Raw genomic sequence first — 26663 nt, 5'->3', positions numbered from 1 at the left:
ACCTGAACGAATGATCATGTAACCAGAAAGATGAACTAAAATGCATGCAAAATTTAGAATGATCTTTACTACAACAAATCTAAGAATGAGTGGAGAATGTAGCCCTAACGTGGTTATCAGTCTAATGTACACCCATCAGGACATTCGGGTTTGCACTATACTGTGCATCTCTTGTATGCAGAATTGAAACTTTTTGTTCACTTCTGCATGACCCAAATAAACCCTTAAATCTACCAAAAACTAAAAGAATGTAACTACGTGGGCAAGTTCATATAATGCCCAGTTTTCCGTCTGTGCCGGCTGAAGTCTGACACGAACCGGAATGTTAGGCCACATCCCGCAACCTTGCACTTGTAAGGTCGCTCCCCTGTATGTACCCGTAAATGCTCTGTCCTTGCCCAAGCCCACTTAAATGACATCTTACAACCCTTCCATGGGCACTTGAGAGGTCTGTCTTCAACATGAACCCTCTGATGAAGCATGGCATACTTGTGGGAGCTGAACTGTTTGCCACAGCCCTGGTGTGGGCACCGATTTCTCTTGTGCACAAGGAGATCTGCTTTTACCTTGAAACTCATATGGCAGCCTTCAAAGTCGCATTTGTGAACCCTGTTAGTTTCATCTTTATTTTGTTTAGAAGCAGTATCACCGTCCAGTCGTCTCTTTATCTTCTTAACCACTGCCTTTTCCACTCTTGTATTGATACGAGTTCCAGGCCCAGATGTTGCACCTCTGCCTGCCCTTGGCCTCAGCCCCTCACATGGGCTTCTAATAAAGCCCTCAAGGCACTGACCTGTAATCTTCTCTACTTCTCTTCTTCTTTTGTTTCCCACTTTTTTATTCAGCTTGGTGTCCAAAATACTGGAGTCGGCCGCTTCCAACTCCATTCTGTTGTGTGAAGAATGATCATCAGGACCAATGCATAGCCCCTCAGTATCTTGTATCTCTTCTGGAACTCCAGAAGATTCTAATATTGGGATGGGATGAATACACTGATCTGTTGTTGAGTTGCCATCATTATAACCCTCAGGATCTTTGTTAGTCCCATTTACAGTCTGGATAACTTGTTGCATTTCTGATTTATCCAGTGTTGAATAATTATGAGACTCAGCCTTCTCATTTGTTTCCCCCAGAATTCCGTCATCCATATTTGTTTCATAAATTCTATCAGTTGAGATAGCAACAGACAGAGAACGTGGGAAATTTGGATGAGTAGAGAACTCATTCATCTTGTTGATTTCATTGGTGAATTGCATGTCATGCTCTTCGGAACCATCCTGTGTAACCAAATTACAAGCCTTGCCCTCAATGTCAGTCTTCACGGTTTTATCTGCCTGTGCTTCAGCAGTTCCAAATGCTGGAACAGCAATGGCATGCAAACCTGCAGACTGGGATGGATCAGAAATCACACTCATTTTTCTAGTTTCTTCAGTTGTCTGGATTTTATGATGTATGTTGTCATTATGAATGACAAAAATAGATGACTGCCCAAGATCATTTTCTTGCTTCTCAGCGCCACAAGAATTATCTTCAGAAGATTTTTTGCTGTTAACATCTGAGTCTTCATTATTAACCATTGCAACTTCCCCCAACAGGGGCTTTCTAAGGTAGCCACAAGGCCGATTAGCTCCTACAGGATTACCTGTTTTACCATTGGAGCTTCTTCTTGAATATTGAATGATTTTATTTTCTGTGGCAACCTTGCTGTCATCTGGTTTTCCTACCAATGCATCGGCAGCATCGCTTTTCTCAACTTGTACGTTCTCACAGGATTTTGCTTGATTTGGTCCAATTCCTTTGTGATGTGTTCGGGATCTTCTGCACTGCCACTTCAGCCCCGAGAGTCTTGAGCCAGGAATAATATCAGAGAACAACCCACCCAAGGCACGAGCATGCTGCTCCTGATTTGAGAGAGATGCCTTCCTGAGCTTGACACAGTATCGCAAGTTGAGTCCGATTTTTGAGGTCCAGTCTTCTCCACATTCTTCCTGTCCATCATCAATTGAAATATTAATTAAGTTCAGATCTTCTTGAGATGCATGCTCCAGTGGAATGTCTTTGTAGTTGAAAGGAACACCAATTTCATCTGCTATGGCTGTAGCATGTGCCTTTATCTTGGGATAGTCTATAGAAATCAAATCCATAAATGAAATCATAGTCAGTCCTCTTCAAGTATACAAGATAGAAAAAATTCAGATATCTCATCTAGTTTGATCATGTAGAGCCATGTTAGTCACAGAAAGATGTAAAATAATAAAGTGAATAATAATATAAAATAGATTGCCTCACCTGAATGGCAAATTATGAGTACATTTACACCACCTTTTGACAGCAATAGCTTCTTAATTTCTAGTGTGTGCTCCAAACAGAAGACCCGTGGTCTTAGAAATTTATTAGATGTGTTCCACAGCTTGCTAACCTTACCAGATGCAAACATCTGCAGACTCCCAGATTTTGAAATAGATGGACCAGCCATGAAATCTGCAGATCGAAGCATGTAATGGTTCAATCACTTGAAAATGCCTCAACAGTTAAGTGACTTGGTTGTTTTTGATGATGATTGGTAGTGATGAAGAATTTCCAGCTGTTATTTTTTATTAGCTTGATTCTTGAAATCCCTCTCATAATTCAGGGCTCCAGTCATGGGTATAATATTATATTCTTCTTGCAGCTTGAAGGTAATTTTTCCTATTTTCATTCTTATCTTGCCCCCCTTGTATATCTGTATAATAACATCTACAAAATTCAAATCTTTTTAACCTAACAAAATACTGAAAATAACTCACTTCTATATTTCATTTTGGACTTGGATGTTTGACACAATATATAGAGCCCAAATAATTGCAATTAAGGTTGAGTTGGGTAGATTTTTGACAAAATATCAAACAAAAAGACACAATTTTTTTATCAGAAACAAAAAAAAAAAACAAAAAAACACAATTGGCAGTGTTAAAGGTCTCTTCTTTTAAGGGGTAAGCAAAAAATGTACATAAAACTTGCAGAAGACACCCCCCCCCCATTTCCCAAAGATGGAAAAATAAAACAAAGGGATGATCTACCTCCTATAATAACAGAGACAATGGACCTTTCCCATACAACCACTTTAGAAACCATCATACCTCAAAGAAATATCTTGACCTAAGGATTGAACCATTTTAATGCTTCTTTCATCCTAACACAATTATGATACTCAAGCTTCTTAAGGAATACCCTAGACCTACAAAAAACACCCCAGTTTATGCTAAATTCCAACATTAAAGGTCATGTCAGAGTCAAGACAGCTGTACCTTATGCTTGAAGCAGGGTAGAATTCTGAGTAGAATACAGAATTATTTAATGTTTGAAATAGTTGCACAAGGATAATAACACCCCCCCCCCCGGTCAATGTGGAATAGAAAATTGGTGGTCAGTATCTAGAGGTTGATCTCTTGAAGCCACTCCCCCCTTTATCTTTCCAAGGGTAAAAAAGAAAACTAAGAAAGGTTATCAATCCATCATATGCATGGAGATCATCTCAAGGTTGCAAATTTACAAGTCCCTTTGTATTGAGACTTTAGCAGTTCAGCAAACTTGGAACGCATCCACATGTTTGACCCTCTGCAGGACCTATGATGACCAATGCAGAGGGAAAAGAGCCATTACAAGCACACTGTTCCTGGCTTTTCATTACTATTTCCCTACAGATCTAAAAAACATAACAGATAGATGGTGAGATCAACTAATTCTTTCAAGTGTTGGCTTAGTAGATGGCTTAAGGGGGGATACACTCCTCTGCATAGAAAATTGCATAGCACAATAAGTTCTTAAGTGAGATCTTCATCCAATCAATTATCAAAATAATGACTATATAACCCAAGGAAACCAGGAAAAGATATTAAATAAGACCAAGTTTGCAGCAGTAGAACCTGAAGCAGAACCATTGCAACTGACATCCATGTATGAAGAAGAAAAAGACTTTTCAGAGTTTAGAGTTGTCCCTTCTTGAGACGATTGGCAATCTGCATGAAAGAATTTCTCAAATGCTTTCTCAGATGGTTGTACTACAGACATAAATGGAAAACCAAGAATCCCACAAGCCACACATGCCAATGTTTCTGAGTCAACATGTAAACCATATGGCAAATCAGCATCTTCCGCATACAAGTTGTCGGAAGTGTCCATATTTAACTTTGTTTGGTCAACCACACTATCACAACAATCGTCATTATTGGTACCAATAGGCAATAATTTTCTGCTTGATGTAGTACCAACACTATCGAGCCCATCATGTAACACATTCTCTGGATGGAAAATTTTCTTTTCATTGTTGCAGGTTTCCATGTTTCTCTCATCAATTAACAAGCTAGATGCATCTGGAAAAGTGGGCAAAGGAAATGACTGAGAATCTTTACAAGGGGAAGGCAGTGATTCAGGATCCCACAATACTGCATGATAAGTTGATCCTTTTCCAAGAAGATTCGATAATAGATTGTTTTCTGTCAACATATCATCTATAAATGCTTTCTTTACTAGTAGTTCTCTTTCTTCCTTCTGGCGATCTCTCAGTCGAGAACTTCGTGCTCCTGGGAGTAAGGATCTAGGTACTCTGGCATGAAAATAAGTCCAGCAGATTCAAACTGGAGAAAAAGTTATGGATTAGGTGCCCTCTCTAAAATGTTTGGACACCACAAGAATGGAAATATAATCTACGAAGGCAAACAAAAGGAATAAAATTATAAAGGTGGTGCAATATTTTACCAAAACTTTCCAGTGAAAACTTAAAATATAAATATATATAACTCAACAACTCACATAAGCATAAGGGCATAAGAACCTGATTTACCACATATAAATCTAAAAGTTTTATACACACAATCACAGAGAAGAAATGCATTAGCTACTTGCAATTTGCAAAGGCATCTTTGGAGATTCCTGTTGGGATTATCAGATATAGAACTAATGAATCCAGTGTAGCCATTAGATGACTATTATATTTGAAATCATAAAACATGGAAAGATATTTAGGATTGGTTGATTTCATAGGGTAGTTGTAAACCCATTCTACCTTCAGGATGTTGCAGCACCTTGCAGGCCCTCCAATGATTCCATAGTGCTTGAAAGTATTGTGTGATGCAGAATCAATTAATGGTGAGAAAGTGTACAACAAAAGATAATGCAGTAGCTTAATGATCCAAGAGTGAAGGAAAAACCCAAATAGTAGACATACAAATCAGAAGTCCAACGCTGGAAAACTTTCCACCATCTTGTTAACATTCTTTATCAAGATTTTCAAAATCACCCAATTACTTCCTTTCTTTTGTCCCCGCCCCCCCCCCCCCCCCCCCCCCCCCCCCCCCCCCCCCCAAACCCTTTACCAGGGATCTATCACCAACATAAAAAAGGAGAAAAGGAAAAATCTCTTGGCTTACCAAATACCAAGGTTACAACCATTTACCCTAAAAGAAATAATTCAAATTTTAGGATACTAAGATCATTTAGATTCACAAAAATTAAGAAATTTGGATATTCCCAGAGTTTGTATGTGCATGTTGTAGTAAATTGTTTTAGACATGCATGGTTTATGAACAAGCCCAACCCCCTCCCCCCCGGCAGTGGCCAGCCCAAACCAAGCCCGGAACTCCACACCTAAAAGCTCAGGTCCATCCAACCCCAGCTCAGCAACCTAGAGGCCACCCATTTGATATGTTTATCCAGACAACCACGTCAGTTAGTGGTTGAAATGAGATCTATAACTAACTAATTCAGTTGTAAAAGGCATATAAATAGTGGGTGATTGAACAATGGAAGGCATGTGTTTATCAAGGAAGCATTCTCCACGATGATACTTAGAGCGAGAGAATGAATTTCGGCAGCAAAGAGAACAGGATAGCGACAGAAGTAATCACAGGAGAGGCGGATTCACTGGCAAGTTCACAAAGCTTGATTTCCATACCTTCTCCAATGATGATCCAATATCTTGGATCTTCAAGGCTGAACATTACTTTGAGTACCACAAGACTCCTCCACACCAATGGGTTTCAATAGCTTCCATCTACCTTGATGTAGAGGTGATTTTGTAGTTTCAATGGGACAGGAGATCACATGATCGGACTTCACTAAATCCATCTGTGTTCTTTTTGGTTCACCGGCCTACAAAGATTACAATGAGACTCCCTCAAAGCCGAGGTAAATAGGGACCATTCAAGAGTACCAGGTCGAGTTTAGGAGGCTCACCACCAGGGGCACCGGCTGGTTGGAGAAGGCTTTGGTTGGCAGTTTCATCGGAGGCCTTGGGTAAGAGATCCCCAGATAGGTGAACCAGAGACCAGGGCTGATCTTGAAGACCCCACTCAATCAGGCCTAACTGCCACCATTGAAGACAATTGGGGCTATAGTCCAATCTCCTATGCCTTTCAGACACTTGACTTGGGCCGAAATGCAAGCTTGGCGTAGAAAAGGCTTATGTTACAATTGTGACAACAAATTTGCACCAGGCCATTGTTAGAAGATCCGGCAGATTTATCTACTACAAATTGATTATCTACCTAATGATGCAAGCCCAAATGAGGAACAAACGTCTGTCCAACTATAGGCTGAGGTTCCTAAAATATCTCTCCAGGCCTTGATGGGCCACAACTCTACCCAAACCATGAAAGTTGAACGTCTACTATTGGGTCAAGCTGTCATGGTCCTCATTGACAGTGATAGTAAATAGAATTTTATCAAGGGTGATCTGGCCAGACAAATGGGCTTAGTCATCCACTCCACTAAAAGTCCAAGGGAAACTCTTGACAATGGCCTTTTATCCATTAGAGTCCAGTGGAACAAACATCATGTTGGATGTGCAATTGGTTGCATTAGTTGGGCCGGGTGATCTATGACTGGGCCCAACTCATCATGGAATTCCAAATGAATGGTATCACACTTCCTCAAGGGAATTAAGCCCAACTGAATCAGTTGGAGACCCAAGAGGAGAACCTCAAGTGTTTCCAGTGGTGGTCCAATCAATGTTTTGATTTGAATGTTATGTCTGGATCCTTTTCTGTAAAAATCTTATATTTATGTTTCAATCCCACAATTTGATTCATAAATCTTATGATTTCTACGATTCACTATGATTCAAATAAATTCAACTAAGAACTAGTTCTCTAATTTGTTATTTTTTGTTTATGTTCTACCAAGGGAGGCTTTTTTAAAGCCCTTACAAGAAAATGATTTATGTATATTATTTAAGACAGAAATGAGTTTATTTTCCATCATATGTAGGTTAAAGAGCCATTTTATGCAAATTTGTTTGATTTTCAAGTCAAACTTGATTATATCATCTTAGGCTTCCATTGTATAAGTGGTAAATTTTATTGGTTTAAGTACATATATGGTAGATATAGATTTAAAATGGAGTAAAGTCATTTTCCTTTATATATTTAGCCTTTTAATATATCTATATTTAATTTTTTGATAAGTCTGTAAAAATAGAAATAATCTTACAATTTACGATATGATTCACGATTTGATTCGATTCAACTTTCTCTATGATTTACAATACAAATATGATTTTCAAAACATTGGGTCCCAATAGCTAGTCCTCATGCAATTGGGCTTAGTTATGCCTGGCCTAGAGTTGTTTTCATCTATAGAGGTAGCGCAAGCCGACCCTCACAAACAGGCATCGGACCATCATCTCCTACAACAATGTGTTGATGTGTTTGTTGAACCCAAGGAATTTCCTTTGGTCAAGGTCCAAGATCACCGCATTCCTATACAAGCGGTGGCACCACCCACTAATGTAAGACCCTACTGCTACCCTCATTTCCAAAGGAATGAAATCAGAAAAATGGTGCAAGAATGGCTAGAGAAGATGATACAACCAAGTATTGATCCACATTGATCATGAATCCTCTTAGTCAAGAAGAAAGGCAGAACATGGTGGTTCTGTGTGGATTATAGCACCCTAAACCACATAACTATTACAGACCAATTTCCGATATTGGTCATAGATGAGTTGTCGGATGAATTATGGGCTGCTACAGTGTTTTCTAAATGGATTTGAGGTCAAGGTACCACCAAATGCCCGAAGGATGTGCACAACACCGCCTTTAGAACACACGAAGGCCATTACGAATTTCTGGTGATGCCTTTTGGGCTTACAAATGCCCCATTTGTTTTTCAAGCACTCAAGAATGAAGCTTTCAAACCTCACCTCAAGAAGTTTATATTGGTCTTCTACGACAATATACTCTTCTAGGAAGGACCCATCCAATGGTGGGTCCTAATGCTCCATGTGTCCCCAAATCCTAAGGTTTCAATGGCTATAAAAGCAGAACTAGAAGAACAAATTCCCAAGCATCAAAGAATTCCAACTCCCCTAAGGCTTATGAGAAATGAATAACCATAACTCCCAACTTTTTTTTTGATCAATAACAATAAGCTTTATTAAAGATCTGAATCTTTAATTACAAGAGAGGGGGGTAAAATGTCTTAACTCCCCACCAGCATATTATAAGGAAAGAGGAATTAGAAATTAGCCCAAAACAAAGAATCCCTATTCACCCCTTACTTGGCTAACCAATCGGCAATTGAGTTAGCAGTACTCTTCACTCAACTGTATTTCACCTCAATGTCCCTAGTAAGCCATTTGAATATTTTCCTTTCATTGTTGTAGCTCCACATATGCCACTGCTGTCTTCCTTTAGCCATCTAACCACTACCTTCGAGTCACCTTCAAGGACCAATCTTTTGATGTTCAACTCTCTTGCTCTTTGGATTCCTTCAAAAGCCAAAAAGGTCTCAGTCCTAAGAGAGTTACCTTCTCCAACTGGACCTGAAAACATGGCAAGAATAATCCCTTCTTCATTCTTGAACACTCCCCCAATCTCAAAAGGCCTTGAATTCCTTATGCTACTACCATCAAAATTTAGTTTTATGAATCCAGAGGATGGAGAGGTCCAAGAGGGGCTAGGAGTCCTCTTAACCTGGGCAGAATCAGCTATCTCTTTCTAATTTCTCAACAAATCAACCACAGAAAAATCTGTGAATAGGTCCAAATATTTCAGCCTATGGGCCACCCTTGAGTGTATCAACTCTAATAAGTTTTCAATGGTTCTTTCCTTGTTTGAAAAAAGTTCATGAGTTTTTTTCTTCCCATAAAAACCAACATATTGTTGCCCTAATGCTTCTCCACATAATCCTCTCTCTTTTCTTAGGCCATCTGAAATAAGGAGAGAACAAGCTTTGCATATTCAAAGGGGGATTCCAATTACACCCAAAAAGGGAGAAAACCCACTCCCAAATAGTTTTAGCAAACAGGCAAGTAACCATAAGGTGGTAGCCAGTTTCCCCATCAACTTTACAGAAAGTACACCTATTCGAGGATAAACAAGAATTGGGTCTCTTTCTTTGAAGTAGGTCATTTGTGTTGATTCTTTGTAGGAAAGTTTCCTAGCAAAAAATACCAAGCCAAGGAGGAATGGGCTTGCTCCAGATCTCTTTAACAAGGACGGCCAACCCAAGAGAGGTAGGAGGTTGAATTGGGGTTTCAAAGAACGAGGCACAAGAGAAGGTACCCGAGGAGGAAGGGGTCCAAATTCTAATGTCTTCCTTAGTGGGGTCCTGGCTAATAGAGTCAAAATGCAACCCAAATCTGTATCCCTAATGGCCCTTCTCAGGCCTAGGTTCCACCCAAAACCAGAAGTAGAGTCTGAAGGAACTAGGAAAGAAGAGATAGGTTAATTTTTCAAATCTAACAGAGTATGCAAAGAGGGAAACTGGTCCATGAGGGAAATCCCAACCCAAGTTTGCTCACAAAACTTTATTAGGTTACCTGAATTCAAGCCATACTTGATCCAAGGGGAGAATACTGGAAGTAGATCATGGATGGCTCTCCATGGAGAAGCAGTTGTAGCCCTTGTAGGAATTCCCAGATCCTAGCCATTGTCCTCCAGCCCATGAATGCTAGCCACTATCTTCGTCCACAATTTCTCCTTTTCCAAAGGAAACCTCCACAACCACTTCCCCCAGCAAAGCCATGTTTCTTTTCCTAATATTCCCAATCCCAAGACCTCCTAGCTTCTTACATCTAGTTACCACCTCCCAACTCACCTTGTGGTCCCTCTTCTCCTCTCCTGGCTCCCCAAAAGAAATCCCTCATTAACTTTTCCAAATTGTTGGAGACGTTTGTGGGAATCTTAAACATTGATAGGAAGTAAACAGGTAAGTTATCTAGGGTAGACCTAATCAAAGTGATCCTCCCCCTAAGGAAAGATAATTTTTCCTCTAAGAAGCAAGTCTTTTCTTAAATCTTTCCACCATCAAGTTCCAAAAGCTTTCTTTCTTGGGATTATCTCCTAAGGGGAGGCCTAAGTAATTCAAAGGCCAATCTGAGATTGCACAGCCTAACACACTTGCATAAGTCCCAGCTTTCATTACCCCTTACTTTAATGAGCAACATTTGCTCCAACCCTTGATCATTTCAAGGAGCATTCTGCATTGTCCCGTTCACACATAAAGAGTCCCATTACCATTTCTAATACCTTTTATTTTCCCTAGTTGTCCATTGATCAGTTTGGTTTACCACCTATATGAGTATATGATTGTATGGTCTGTATGTGTGTATTGAAAGGTAAAGTATAGCTCTTCCATTTATGTATATTAAAAAGGGAAATTGTCTAAAACTCAGCGTGGGTTTTCAACATTTCCCTTAAACTCACCACAACTTTTCAAAATGGCTAAAACTCACCATGTCAGTAAAGTTTTATTTTCCAAAACTCACCTTCCGTTAGTGCACTGTTAATGCTTCTTAACAGAGGTGTCCATGTCAGCATAAATAACAATTTTCATGACCAAATTACCCTTGAATGGCGAGTTAGAGGAAAAATGGTCTTTTTTAGTTTTCAATTTTCTTTTTTTTTTTTGCATTTTTAGTATTTTGTTATAATTTCCAATGTTTTTTATAATTTCTGTTTTCTTAACTTTTCTATTTTCTACAATCTATAAATTTTCCTGTATTCTTTGTTATTTATTTGTAATTTCTGTGTTTTTTCTACAATTTTTATTTTCTGATTTTGTTTTTCAATTTCTATAGTTTCTATAATTTGAAAATAATTTTTTATTTTGTTTGTAATTTTTATAATTTTTTATATTTTTTTGTAATTTCTATGTTTTATGTATTTTATATTTGAAAATATTTTTGAATTTTCCTTTTTTCATGTCTAAATATTAAAATGGTAATATATTAACACCTGTTAATTTATTTTGTATATATTTTATATTTTTCTATGAAGGTTAAAATGGTAATATATTAACACCCGTTAGTTTGTTTAACGTCAAGTTAGTGACATGATGAATTTTAGACATTTAGAAAAGTTGTGAGTTTAAGATAAATGCTGAAAACTCATGGTGAGTTTTGGACAATTTCCCTATTAAAAAAGATAAAAAATGTACACCAGAACCTGTGTGCACTAGGCTAACACAGTGGGAGGATATCTACATTCATTTTTTTCAAAGATAACAAGTCAAAAAAGGAGAGCAGGGTACTTCCTGAAGCTCTGTTGCACCAAAAGCCACAAACTTTAAAGTACCTACATACAAGATTGCCTTCCATGAGTTTTCCTTGCTTTCAAGCATGTATGAGTTCCTTTCACTCAAAACAGCCCAAATCACCACTATAGGCACCATAGAACAAAATAATTTCCTCCTTAGCTTTTTTTTTTTGATATCTTTTGAAGGGCTACACAATGGAGGGTAGCCCATCCCCCAACCTAGGTGCAGACAGGATTCGATCCCCAGGTCTCCGCTACAACCAGCAGGAGACCTTACCAACCTGCTGGTTGGCACCTTACAATTTCCTCTTTTGCTTAAAGCCTTTCATTTTCAGCAATTAAATAATGCTTTTATGGTCTCTGGGAAACATGACAGCTGGTGCTCATTTTGTGGAAGGGGATATATAAGGTTTATCCTCATTTTGTGAAAGGAATTAAGTGTAAGGTTGGGAATGGTACAAGGCTGAATTTTTGGCATGACAGCTGGTGCTCAGATTGCCCTTGAAAGATCTGTTTCCAGAATTATTTCTCTTGGCTGCTGATAAGGATGTTATGGTAGCTAAGTGCTGTGTTGCTTCAGGTGATTCACTTTTCTGAACTCCCTCTTTCCGGAGAGACTTTAATGATTGGGAGGTTCCGCAGGTGGCAGAGCTGTTGGCAAAGCTTCAAGACATAAGGTTAAACCCCCTTGCCCCAGATCAGTGCTGTTGGGGTTGGTCCAAATCTGAATTGTTCTCAGTTAAATCCTTTTTCTCTGCTTTGGAGACTGCTGACTCAGACTCTTTCCCTAGTCATCTAGTTTGGGGTGGTCCGCCCCCCTCTAAAGTGAAGTTTTTTGCATGGATAGTGGTTGGAGATAAGTGTTTGACAAAGACCTTGCTGATTCAAAAAGGGATGGTGCTGTTAGATGCCTCTTGTGTCTTATGCGGTGAGGGAGAAGAGACTTCCAGTCACTTGTTTCTCTACTGTGAATTCACTTCAAGAATTTGAAGTCACTTTGTTAAGTCCACTCACTACTCCTCTTGCATGCCTAATTCTGCTAAGTCCCTTCTTGAGAGCTGGAAAGTTGAAAGTTTGAGCAAAAAGGGTAGGATCTTGTGGAATGCAATTCCTTTGGCAATCTTGTGGTCCATTTGGAGGGAGAGAAATAGGAGGGTCTTTGATCAAAAATAGCTCCAAGTAGAAAAGGTGATAAATTCAGTTGTAGATGATCTGAGAGGGTGGCTGAGTTCAAATATGCTGTTCAAAGGGGATGTATCGAGTGCTTGTGTAATGATTAATTTTTGGAGGATTCCTAAGGTGTTTCTTTTGCACAGCCTTTGTGCAGTGAACAATTCCTGTATCCTTTTATTTTCATAATAAAATCTTACTTTACCTCTTCAAAAAAATGGTCTCTGGGAAACATAGCTGCACTTTAATAACCCCCCTGAAACTAGACCATTTGATGGAGAGAGCAATGCACAAAGAGCCAAGTAGCTGACTCTGGGTTATTGGAGCATAGCCAATGGAGAGAGAGCAATGTACAAACATAGCTGCCCTCAGCATGCCATCAGATTGTCCTCATGTGTGTCTAGGTGGGGCTATGTATGTATTTTGTATGTGGGGGAATGCCAATGACATTATTGTAACTATCAGTATGATTATTCAACATTTTGATGTATTCTTCTGTCAGAACCCCCAAAGCTTAAGTGCTTCTTTAAGGGGAGGTAGGTAGTCAGAAGGGAACTAAGGTGTAAAGGTTAAGCACAGGGTCCCCTTGACAAAATGTGTGCCTATACTTAACACATTAATGCAGTACAGCGTCAACTAGCCCCATGACACTATGGTAGTTATTCTGTCTTACATGACATGAAATGGTTTACCCTACATCAAGCCAAGGTTATTAAATTGTTTATAGAAAAAGAAAATTAGAATACTGTGCAAGTCTATCAACCAGCTAAAAGTGTATGATTTAGACAATTTTACAAACCACAAAGCTGAATCAAAAGGTGTCATAACAAGTCCAAGATACACTATGATCAGATAAAGGCTTTCGTGGTTTTTTTATTTTTTTTTTTTGGGATTGGTAACAATCAAAAAAGTTTTATTAACTTGTTAATAGAAAAAATTACAAATCACAGAATTATGCCAATCACCCCATTGTAGGTTTTTGTGTTTTTATCATTCCAGATTAATGATCAGGTATAAGTGTTTTAAAGCTCAAGATTTACAAATTTTTATCCAAGCCTAGTAGATAACCACAGCAAAACATCAAAAAAAATTTTCATAGAGAAGTTCCTAATTAACAAGCACTGGTTAATAATATATATTGAGGAATTGAGATTTGAGAAAATTTACAAGCTGACCTTGAAACAAATGACATGGTCAGCAAGTACAGCAGCTGCTGATGGGAAAGCATAGGAAGATAATTCATAGCAGCCCTACGAACTGCAGCTTCTTTGGCTACCTTGAGCCACTGTGGGGTTCCAAAGTTAGCAGCTTCCCCGCAATTAAAACCTTTTTTCCACAGAAAGGAAGGTCATGAGAACCTATTAACAAAAAGAAAGGGGGAAAAAGTAAAAGGCACACACAGACACTCATTCAAGGAGATTTCTAATGATTTCAGTTTTCCAAAGCAAAGGAAAAAAATACCCCTCTCATCCTATCTTCTATGTTACCCTTTTTTTTCTTTTGATTGTTAACCAAGATAAATTTTATTAAAACTAAGACATGCCAGTGGTTCTGCAGTGGGTTCCTAGGTCAGCAAACAGCTTAGCTGAGTATTTAGCTAAGCAAGGGGTCAATAGAAGGAATTGGTTTTGGGCTCAATTGTAATTATAAGAAATATTTTTTTTGTTATCCTAAGCTTTTCTGGGGTAGCCAAGGCTACTCATTCTTGTAATATTTCATATGTTCTAATAAAAGTTGTTCTTATGTTGCTGATCAAAATAAAAAATAAAAAATAAATTTTATTAAAACTCAAACAAGGAAGAAAATACCCCTCTCATTCTATAGACAGCAGAAGGGATACAAAACACAATCAGCCCAAAGGACAACCATAAACCATCATAATAAATTAATAATTCACTGTCACTTTGGATTAAATACTACCTTGTTACTCATGTAACCAACCCATATAGTTGAGATAGGACTAGATGATAATGATGATATTGTAAAACCTAGAAAATCTCTTAATTTTTCTTCTCTTTCCATCTCTTTTCTTTTCCTCTCTTTGTTTTCTTCTTGCATTGGAAGTCTTATAGTGTAACCGGTCTTTGATTGTAATGAAGGGAGAGTTCGAAGTAGTGGGAAGGTGGAGAAAGGAAATCTCTTTCGAAGCAAAGCAATACAAACTAGAAGAAGTGAAAACGAGGCTTCTGGTGTTTCTGAAGATAAGAGAATTAAAAAGAGCCACAGTGTATATCCAAAGGGAGGAAGCAGCATGGTTGAAAGGTTTCCTAGACGTAGCTTTGGTGTCAAGGAAAACGCAAGCCTGGAAGAACTCAATCAAAATCAATGGAAAGGAGTTTGTAGCTGAACTTCGACTAAATAGGAAGGGCTGGTTTGTAACAGTTTCAGAATGGTTCAGCAAAGGTAGAAGACAAATGATTAGTATTCCTATGGGAAAACAGAGCAAGGGGTGGTTGCTGTTCGTAAAGGAATTGCAGATGTTCTTATGGAGAAACGAAAACAGGCAAACGAATATCCAACCCAACCAAGCTCCGGAAAATCTATTGCATATAGTTGGTGAAAAGGAAGTTGCAGGGAAGGAAGACCAAGCATACCAGAACTGGCATAAAAAAATGTGATACTTGCAAACAAAAGAGTAGGCAGCTGGGGATGTGTCGCAGAGGAGATTAAAAGAAAACTGAAAGTGGACGGAAGCTTCGTTCTTCGGCCATTTCAAGAAGATAAGGCATTACTAGAACTAGAAGCAGACAATCGGGTGGAAGAAATACATGCTCTTCCCATTCAGACTTCTGTAGGAGTAATGGTGATCAGTCAGTGGTGTCTGAATGCGAATTGTGTAGATCAGACAGAAATCTTCCGCATCAAAGTGCTAGGGCTCCCATTTCATCTTTGGTCCAGTGAAAACTTCAAGAAAATCACAGATCTGTGCGGCGGTGTCCTGGAGGAAGTGGACGTATCTAATATCAGTGCAGCTTCGATGAAACTGGGGGGAATTAAAGTAGAATCAATACCGAGAACAGTGAGATTGGAGGTAGGCGACACACATGAGGTAGTCTGGTTGCTGCCGTCAGTGGAGGAGAGACTCTGTAGAAGCCTGCAAGAGGTAGAAGATGATGACATGGCAAAGGTAAAAAATGGGAGAAGCTTGGAGGATAAGTCTGACTGTCTTTGCAAGGAGAAGGCAAACGGGCAGACAGTAAACTAGAAAGATGACCGTCAGAATTCTAAAGAAGGATTAGAATCTGAGCCATTCATTTCAGATCATCGAGCTAAGAAAAATCCTATGCTGACGTGGCAGCTGGAGGGAGCGGAAATAAAAGAACAAATTTTGAAAGGGCGCCAAAACTGGACCCAGGGTCTAAACCGGTCGAACCAGGTAACTTAAATAGGTCACGTGACCACTTAAAGTCACATGGGCACAGGCCGACACAAAGGTTTGGGGACGGTTGCTGGGGTCTATCATCATCCAAATTGACCCCTGCAACCTCTTCTATTGCAGTGGTCGCGGAAAATATCTCTGGAACCCCTCTGAAAGCAGCCGGCGATGACGCTGGGGTAAAAACCATACGGTCAAAGAGCAACTGGAAATGGATGCCGATTGTGAAGACAAATTCCACAACCCCAGACAAGCCAAACCCGAAGTTTAACAGGTCCAAGCGTGAAGACTCTGAGGAAGAAAACGATTGGGAAGATCCAAGGCAAGAAGATGTCTGGCACGATGAAAGCAGCATTGGAAGTGTTTCTCACACTAAAACTTATAATCTGTGGAATGATGAGATAACAGGGACGCATCTACTGTTTGAAGAATCCTCTAGAACCTATGTATTGTCACCAGAAGAAGAAATAGAAATGAGACTTGCCTCATCCCCTAAGGTGGACTGAGTTGTAGCCAACAGTGATCCAAGAGAAATACCAAGGGAGACACAACCTCAGGATATCCAAGACAGAGATCCAGATATCAGCACTATCCAAAGCACAGATACACAAGAGGAACAGAAGTTAGATGCTATCCCAGTGTTACCTGCCAGGGACTCTCAATCAGCCAGTTTCGATCGAAGGAAGGTTTTGGACGTGCCAAACCAGGGAACCCCTACGCCTTTATCTCCAGTTCCTTTTTCCTCTCCTTGGCTTCCTTCTAAAGAGGTCTCTAATTTGTTCTTGGCTACCTGTGCAAGTCCTGTCATAACCCCACCTACCATGGAACTCTCAATCCAAAGTGCCACAATTTCGGAGCCAAAGAATCTGCTGGGAGATGGAGTAGAGGAGGAGAGGGCTAGGGTTATATCATTAATCCTGGAAGTTCTAGCTGGCCCAACCCTAGGTTTGGATAGTGCTGATGCTAGCTTAAACCCACTCACTACCCAGACAAAGCAATCCCAGAACAAAACCCTAGAGGGGGCAAAGGAAGATGGGCAGGAAGAAAAGGAGGGGTTAGAAGGAGATAGGGTGGGCAGTACAAAGGCAAAAAGGAAAGAAAGTCTACCTGAGAAAAAAGAGTAAGCAAAGGAAAAGGAAAATGAGTGAGATTGAGAAGCTCAAGAGTGGAATAAATTATGTGGAGGAAAATGGGAAGAAAAGAAGAGGGGAGTGTTGAGAAGAACCAACCCAGGGGTGTCACAAATCACTAAGATGAAAATAATAAGTTGGAACGTAAGAGGATTAGGAAGTGTGAAGAAGAGAAGGTTAATCAGGAATGTTTTCAGGAAAGAAAAACCAGACTTTGATCATGATTCAAGAAACCAAATTATTAGAGCTGAATAGAAGGTGGATAAGGAGCAATTGGGGAGCCAGGGGTTTGAGCTGGTCATATACACCCTCGTGGGGAGCTTCAGGGGGAATTCTGACCATATGGAGGAATGAGGAAATGGAATGTGTGGAAGAATTGATTGGCCAGTATTCAATCTCCCTAAAAATTAAAAGAAAGTTGGATGGAAGAGAATGGGCTTTAACAAATGTGTATGGCCCTAATTCTTACAGAGAAAGAGAAGCTTTCTGGGAGGAATTATGTGCCATCAGGGGATTGTGGAATGGCCCGTGGTGCGTGGGGGGTGATTTTAATGTCATCAGTTATTCGGGGGAATCAAACAACCCAAATCAGGGTTTATTACTAGTATGAGGAGGTTCAATAGGCTAATAGACACTCTAGAATTAAGAGACCCCCCCCCCCTTGCTTCAGGTAGATTATACTTGGTCGAATTTTCAATCCCCCCCAACCTGCCCCAAACTAGACAGATTCCTCTTATCTCCTAAGTGGGAAGAAATGTGGGGATCCTTGATAGCAAGAGGCTTACCTAGAGTTACCTCAGACCATTGCCCTATTTGTGTTGAGAAAGAAATCCCAGGGGGAGGCCCTTCTCCGTTCAGATTTGAGAACATGTGGTTTGAAGACCCTACTTTTAAGACCAGGCTAAAGGAGTGGTGGGAGGCACACAGACCTTTGGGGAGGTTGAAAATGGTAGGTTTCTCCAGAAAACTGAAGACACTAAAAGAAAAAATAAAAGAATGGAATAAAGCCCGTTTCGAAAGGGTAGAGGAAATAAAAGATATTTTGGTGAAAAGGATTGAGGAGCTAGATAGGAAAGAGGCTCTCGGAGTCATTTCAGAAGAAGAAGAAAGAGGGGAAAGATGGAATCAAAAGCAAAAACTTGAAGAGATACTACGAAAGGAGGAGATTTGTTGGAGACAGAAATCAAGATGTCAGTGGCTCGCAGAGGGGGACGGAAACACCAAGTTTTTTCACTCTCTTGCAACGGGAAGGAGAAAGAAGAACTTAATCTTGAGTGTGGAGGAAGAGAGACAAGTGGTAAGAGAAAGCCAAGGGATTACAAGGATTTTTGTAAATCATTTTAAAGAAATTTTCTCAAGCCCACATGGAGCGTTGCCAGAACTGCTAGAGATGGAAGGGGATATTTTGTCAGAAGAACAATCTCGTGTCCTAGAAAGGAGTTTTTCTCTTCAAGAAATCAAGGAAGCTATTTTTTCAATGGACAGATCTAAAGCCCCTGGGCCGAATGGCTTCTCCATGGCCTTCTATCAAGAGTGTTGGGATATGGTAAAACCAGACATCCTGGAAGTCTTTAATGAATTTTTCTCCAAAGGGGAGGTATCACTAGGAGCAAATGCCACTTTCATCACTTTGATTCCAAAGAAGAGGGAGGCCAAAACCCCTAAAGACTTTAGACCAATAAGTCTCATTGGGAGTGTTTACAAAATTTGTCAAAGGTTTTAGCAGAAAGACTAAAAAAGGTATTACCCTCGATCATCTCTCCTTTTCAATGAGCTTTTGTAGAAGGAAGGAAGATTGTGGATCAAATCTTGGTGGCTAATGAATGTGTAGGGGAAAGAAGAAAGGGTAGAGAAAAGGGGCTGGTTTGTAAGGTAGATCTAGAAAAAACCTATGACTTGGTTAATTGGGATGCCCTAAAAGTTTTAGAAAGATTCGGATTCGGAGATAGATGGAGGGCTTGGATCAAAAGATGCTTAAGTTCAGCTCACTACTCAATCCTAATCAATGGTACAGCAAAGGATTTCTTCCCGGCCAGGAGGAGGAATTAGGCAAGGTGACCCCCTATCCCCATTCTTGTTTACCTGAGTGGCAGAAGTGTTAAGTAGAATGGTGGCAAAAGTTGATGCTCAAGACCTCATCAGAGGGTGGAGGGTAGGTAGAAACCGAGTGACTGTTACCCATTTCCAATTTGCAGATGACACCATATTTTTTTGTGAAGGAAACAATGAGGAGTTGGTGGAAAATTTGAGGGTGTTGCTGAATAATTTTGTGAGAGTGACAGGGTTGAGGATAAATTGGACCAAAAGTGGAATTGTAGGGATCAATTTGGAGGAAGGAGAACTAATAAGATTTGCAGAAATCTTGGGGTGTGAGATCAGAAGCTGGCCTATTAGTTACCTAGGTTTACCCTTAAGAGGAAACCCCAAGTCAGTTGGCTTCTAGAAACCAGTGTTAGAAAGGTTTGATAGGAAGTTAGCCCTTTGGAAGAGGAATTACATTTCATTGGGTGGAAGAATAACCTTGATTAGAGCCACTCTGGCAAACCTCCCCACCTATTTCCTTTCAACTTTTAGAATCCCTTCTAAGGTAGCAAGATGCCTAGAGAAGTATATGAGAGATTTCCTTTGGCACCCAAGAGAGGAAGGGAAGGATCACTTGATCAAGTGGGAGCATGTTAGTAAACCCAAGGAACAAGGGGGTTTGGGAATTGGAAACATCCTTTTAAGGAACACAGCTCTACTAGGTAAGTGGCTTTGGAGGTTTCCCTTTGAGGGTGACAGATTGTGGCACAAAGTGATTGAGAGCATTCATGGGGTGGCTAGAAATGGTTGGGATAAAAAAGTTTCCCCTCACAGGTCTTTGGCTTCTCCTTGGACAGCAATTCATGAAATCTACCCTACTTTCCTCAATTCCATCCGATTTGATGTGGGACAAGGTAATAGAATTCTGTTTTGGGAAGATCTATGGGTAAGGGAAACCCCACTAAAAGACAAATTCCCTGATCTCTTTGCACTATCTAACCTTAAGGGAAAAGCTATATCCATGTTGGGATCACTGTGTCCAACTGGTGTGAACTGGAATTTAGGCTTTAGAAGGGGACTAAGGGAGAATGAGTGTGAATCCTTAACCCGCTTGCTGAACCTATTAGGGCAGATCCAACTGGACCCTCCATTGGAAGACTCAAGAATCTGGGTAGGCTCTCCAGATAGCCTCTTTTCTTGCTCCTCTTTCTTCAAAGTACTTGCTTCTCCCAACCCTCTAGGTGGGATCTTCCCTGTGAAAGAAAACCGGTGCAAGCCTATTCCCCCGAAGATCTAAGCTTTTTGTTGAGAAGTATTCCTTGGTAAGGTATAAACACTTGTGATATGCTGCAGAAAAGAACCCATACATGTGCCTTTCTCCTCATGTGTGTTCACTGTGTAAGGAAAGTGGTGAGACCCTTTCTCATTTAATGATATCCTGTTCTTTTGTGCATCGAATTTGGGATTTCTTTCGTACTCTCTTTGGCTGTAGGTGGGCTCCCCCTCAAGATGTGGCAGGACTCTTCAACCATGATTTCTTGAGACAGAGAAAGAAAAGAGGGATGGTAATATGGGAAGAGAGAAACAACAGAATTTTCTTGGAAAAAAGTAGAACAGTAGAGGAAGTGATTGATAATATCAAGGTGAAAGTAGCCCATTAGGTAAAACTCTTGGACTGCTTTCAAGTCTTCTCAGTCGCAGATATTCTAAGAACTTGGTCCGAAGTAGCACAATCTTCGAGATTAAGAGATAAAGTAAGGCCGGAGTGGACACCACCTGAGGGCAATAAAGTAAAGCTGAATTTTGACGGGTGCTCATATGGAAATCCAGGCATCTGAGGAATAGGAGGAGTATTAAGAAACCCTAACAGGAGGATATTGAGTATGTTCTCAGGGCCGATTGGCAACAGAAACTCGCTGAAGGCTGAACTATTGGCATTACTACAAGGGTTAAAGCTAGCCAAACAACTAGGATGCAGACATGTTGAAGTGGAAGGGGATTCAAAAGTAGTAACTTCATGGGCAACAAATAGCGGCCACACCCCATGGACATTTAAACATGTGATTAGGGAAGTGGAGAAGATTACAAAGGAGATTGAGGCTGAATTTAAATGGGTTTGAAGAAGTGCAAATGGGCTAGCTGATGGATTAGCAAAACAAGGGGCATTGAAACAGCAATTATTTTGGGCTACATTGTAATGAGGGATGAATAGAGTGAGGAAAAGGGATCAATAGTTCCATCATCAAATTGTATAAAATGATTACAATCTGAATTTTAATAAAACACATATTTACTGATCAAAAAAAAAATACTACCTTGTTACTCCACCCCTTGCAACTGCATCCATTACAATTGGATTGGGCTTAGGCTCAACCTATTCCCAACCCTAAGACTAACCTTAGCACAAAGTGTGGCCCAAACTGAAGCCAAGCCAGAAGTTGTCAGCCAGGCCCAACTCTCAAGGTAAATCCTAGCATACTCAAGCTAGGCCTTGGGTTGTCTACTTGTTTCTTATTTATCTTTTACTTTTATGGATGGTATTTTACAATAAGTTGTAACCACCATACACCTCATCTAAATAGTATATCTTATACAACATACGTCTACATTTATACAACAAATGTAAAACGTTGTGTGTGTGTGTATTGGGTTGGGTAGGGTTCAGGTTAAGCCCACCCAAGTTGCACCCCTAGATACAATATTAGTTGATCTAGTAGTCTATCTAAACGAACACTTCATGGTGCATGATGGACACCAAATATTGAGCTTTTCTTATTAAGTGTTTAAGTACCTAAGGGCCAATTGTCCTCTTCTTTTTTACTTTTCAATTTGTTAAGGCATCTACAATTCTACCTGTTTTAAAATGTGCTGGCACGATTCTTTTCACTTGTAATTGTATATTCTTATAATGTTACATATGGATATGTATGGATTAATGTAGACAAGTGTGTTCATGGGAAGAGAGGTGTAGAGGAAAAAGGTTGGTGATGATGCTTCTTTGTAAAATATGAGTGCTTGCATGACTTATGAGTATGCAAGTATGTATTTATATATCTATTTGCAAAGTTGGTAGGTAGCATTTCAATGGGTTAGGATTAAGAACCTTGGGTAAAATTGGGTTGGGTTAAGGTTTTAAAACATCAAATTGAGCTAGGGTTGATATCAACCCAAGCAAACCCAGTCCAAGTTGCATCCTAGAATACCTTACCTTATCTGCTGGTCCTCTAAAGGACTCTACAATCCCTAGCACTTTCAGAGTCCTACTAAACATCCATGAATATATTTCCCACTGGAAATATATTCTAGACCTCTTATGGGAGATACAAGGTTCTCAGTCAACATATGCATGCTCCCAAAATATCACGCATCTTACCAGCTGAAAGGATATTGAAGTATTTGAAGAAGCATCCTTGAAGAGGCATATTGTTTGTTAACAATGGACACTTGAAGGGTTCTTTTTTTTTCTGAGAAGACTTGAAGGTTAAAACCTATTAGTGCAGAGTAATTTAGTAACATGGAGAAGTAAGAAGCAGTCTGTGGTGATTGTTGAAGTGCAGAGTCTGAGAACCATGTAATGGCTCATAGAGTGACTGAGACGTTATGGGTGAAGAACATGCTTCTTGAGTTGGGTCTTCCAGTGACAACCCTATGACTTTATATTGTGACAACAAAGCTGCTACCAGTATTGCCCACAACCCTATTCTTCATGATAGAACAAAGCATGTTAAAGTTAAAAAGCATTTTATTAGAGAGAAGTTAGAGATGGGTAGACATCTGTACTCCTTGCATCACTTCCTCAAACTAGTTCATTCACTGGTATCCTTACAAAAGGAGTTCCTACCCCCTGTAATATTGATCTCTGTAACAAGTTGGGAATGATTGATATTTATGACCCAACTTGAGGGGGAGTGTTGGATTGTTGTTTACTCCAACACTCCCCCTCAAGTTGGAGTCAAGCCTATCATAAATGTCTTTGCCCCTTTGTACTATGGTCAATAGAATAGAGCGGGCAGCAGCCCCTCATATTATTTTATAATAGGGCGACCATAATATAAAGGGACAAAGACATTTACGACCCAACATGAGATGAAATTAAGTATTAATCTAACATATAAATTGTTAAAAAAAAAGGAAAAAATGCATGTTATTGATATTTAAAAATTATGAACAGGCTTGAAAGTCAACAATTGGCATTTTCCATTTGCTTAGTCAAGCCTTCAAGAAATTTTACAATAATGTATCAAGGATCATCATTAGGACACTAGTTCAGAACAACTATTAGTTTGGTTAGTTTGGGAACAAAGTTAAAACAATTATATTTCATAAGCAAATGCTCTCTAAGAATAGGAGAATTTTGTAAAGTAATTACCATGGCTGAATCCAACATGGTAAGCCCTTGGAAAAGTCACAACAAATTCACCAGGATGCTGTACTACCCTAAAGGAGAAAAAAGAAAGAAAAGAAAAACCACAAGCATAAACATTAGTCTATATCTAAAAGGCATATGAGTGGAATAAACAGTGGTCAACTTATAAGGACCCACCTGCAACAGGGAATTCCTGATGAAACAACCACTTCAGGTGACAATAGAGTTGTCTTCTCTCCTAAAAGCGCAAGTGCAGCTAACAATAAAAAAAGAAACTCAGTTATCCTTTATTTAAAAAAAAAAAAAAAAGAATAAGAAGAAACATTATCTGAGTGTCATTGAAATGATATTATTCTCTGTGCTTAGTATAGTTGTCAGGGCGTCGCCTAGGCTTCTAGGCACCCTTGGCTGGGTGCCTCGCCCAAACGCCTTGACTTTTAGCAACTATGCGCCCTTCTAGGCGACTAGGCGCCCACCTAGGCAACAAAAATGACAAGGCAGGCGCCTTTTATAATATCATTTATATTGCTGTATCTTATTAATGTATGTGTTAATACATTTTATTATAATGGTATATATATCAATTATACTTTATTTTAATGTTTTACTATTGAAATTTCAAAGATCAAAGGGTTTTGAGAAGAGAAAAAGAAAGAAAGAAAAAAAGAAAAGAAAGAGGAAAGAAAGAATAGAATAATAAAGTTATTTTTTCTATTCTCTCTCTCTCTAATTAAATAAAACAGAAACTTCATCCTTGTTTTTTTTTCTATTTTACTTTCCATCATGAATATTTATCATATAAAGTTGATAACCATCTTTAGCTGCTAATTAATATGAATTTTCTCTATTAAATACTTATTATAGTAGTATTATTTTTGAAAATAATGAAATTAATATATGTAAAAGATTTTTATCTTTTAGATGTGATGATTTGCCACATTTTTAGAGGAAATTTAATGTTCTTAATAAAGAGAATTGCTATTTTTTCAATTAATATACATGCTGAATGGTATATAAAACTAGGAAACTAGCCAAAAGTCAGATTTTTTATATTATAAAATTTTTATCGCCTAGTGCCTAGGCGCCCCAGTGTCGCCTAGACATCTTGAAAACTATCTGCTTACAGCCACTGTTTTTGGAAAGAAAATATGAAATGAAATGGGCAGAATGGCAGATTGCCTAAGAAGTAAAAGACAGAATCAATCAGAAAAAACATTAAAGTTACTCCACCACTGTCAATTTGCTGTTTTTTTTCTCGGGCTTCGGAGGGTGGGGGAAGGATTGTAACATAACATTCATAAGAGAATAGGGCAACAAGAAAAAAAAATGAAATCATGAAAGCTCATAAGATGGACTGAATATTCAGTAGAATCATGTGAATGTACCTAGCCGATCAAGATTTCCCCCATAGCCTTGGGCACGAACAACTTCCTCAAAAGTAAAGGCATAATCTCCAGGAACTGCATACCAAGTCTTTGGAGAACCAGTATGGAGAAAATTTAAGCTGTGAAGCTCGTGATCTTCCACATGCCAGGCAAACCAGCTGAACAACATGCCTATATAAACCATGGGAGAAGTAACTCCCGGGATATCATCTGGCATAAAGCGTGTAAGTGAGCCAGGTGAGCGTGCAATAACTTGTAAGTTCCAAGGGCTGTTTGAGAGTTTCCAACCAGCGGTACCTTCCCTGTCACAACTAGCACTTAGACTCTTCTGCCTAAAAAACTTTGAACCCTCATCTGATGACAAATTTGACGAGCTAGATGGCTTAGAACTCTCTGAAGATGGAATTGAATCATTATTCACGAAGGTGTCTTTCTCAATATCCTTGTTAGAATTGCTTATATTATCCACTACCTGGTTCTCACAATTAGGGATTCCCTGAACCTTCTTATCAAACTTTCTCTTCTTGCTCCGCTTGTGGAAGTACCGAAATGGTTCCTTGGGTTCTCCAAAACCAGACCCAGGCACATCATTTGCATATTCCACATATATAGGCTTTTCAGAAGCTGCCTTCCAAAATAATGCCTCTATAAGGAGTGGAGAAACTTCCTTACACATGCCTAAAATATTCCGAGCAAAAGCCTTGGACTTAGACTCGAACTGCTCCAGTGTATACACCTCCCCACTTTGCCAAACTTGCCTTTGCATTGCTGATTGCCGAACCTGAGGGGGTCCCTTGGTTTTTTTCATACTCTGGCCTAATTCTTGATGCCTTGTCGTGAACACCGCCCGAAGCTCCCCATCATTCCCTTTATCCCCACCACCCAGTTGAGAGGAAGCACAAACAGCTGAGGAATTTACATCAGAAGCCAGTTCCGGGCACCTCGAAAGTGACCTATTTAAGTTGGCAATAACATATCTCTTTGAAGGTTTTGGCAATGGAGGGATAATTTTGCAAATCCCAAAGGCACTCGCTTCCTTCTCGATTTTTGATATATAAGCAATTGGGTCTGCGAATTCGGTATCCGTTGGGTGATATTCGGGTGCCAAAGGCAACCCTTTTAACCAATTAGGTATCTTTACATCACCCATTGTGAACCGAGATTTACAAGGCCAGAGCAGAATAAATCAAGAAACAAACCACACTGGGCAAACATATACAATTTCCTTATACAAACACCAATAACCCATGGATTAAGTACGTCTTTCTAACCCTAGGCTGAAGATTATTGACAGATTTTCCACTGGTTTCCTCTGACTCAGCATACATTAATCGAAGAACAAGCATGCAAAACAAAAATAACAAGCTAGTAGGGAATTAGATGAAGAAAATAACCTTCGACGGAACCCGTAACGGCAGTTGAGTAGTAGGGTTTTGCTTCCGAGACACTGAGGTAACGAGATAGAGGACTCGATTTCTACGGAGTCAAAACTGAAAACCGGTTGTCTGGGTTCCAAGGAACATTCTCTCTGCGCAATATGGAACCGCACTCATTAGACTGTCCTAATCTACGCCCATGGCGCATAGCGCATCGTCGGAGCCACGGTGGTTCGCACGATTTCGGTTGGGAGTTGGGGAGTTCAGAGTTTCGTGTTAAACTGCCTGCCTGGCTGCCTGTTTAGATTTGTCCATAAAAGAA

General features: G+C 39.6%; 1 protein-coding gene across 2 annotated transcripts; it reads right to left on the bottom strand.

The window, feature by feature from the left end:
- On the bottom strand, positions 1 to 26663 carry ELF6 (Zinc finger (C2H2 type) family protein / transcription factor jumonji (jmj) family protein). Of its 2 annotated transcripts, XM_010255622.3 has the most exons (7): positions 24966 to 26663; positions 23758 to 23836; positions 23584 to 23651; positions 13862 to 14012; positions 3906 to 4585; positions 2290 to 2481; positions 1 to 2125 (listed from the first exon to the last, which is right to left on the bottom strand). In XM_010255622.3, the coding sequence occupies exons 1-7, from the start codon at positions 26113 to 26115 to the stop codon at positions 255 to 257; spliced, it is 4191 nt and encodes a 1396-aa protein (XP_010253924.1). In that variant the 5' UTR covers positions 26116 to 26663; the 3' UTR covers positions 1 to 254. The 2 variants fall into 2 exon arrangements, with proteins under 2 accessions (XP_010253924.1, XP_010253925.1); XM_010255623.3 differs by lacking the exon at positions 2290 to 2481.

This window comes from Nelumbo nucifera, chromosome 2, assembly GCF_055504915.1.
Source record: "Nelumbo nucifera cultivar China Antique chromosome 2, China Antique-T2T, whole genome shotgun sequence".
NCBI classification, from domain to species: Eukaryota; Viridiplantae; Streptophyta; class Magnoliopsida; order Proteales; family Nelumbonaceae; genus Nelumbo; species Nelumbo nucifera.
The sequence above is the reverse complement of the archived record's forward strand: the minus strand, read 5'-3'. Positions and strand labels throughout refer to the sequence as shown.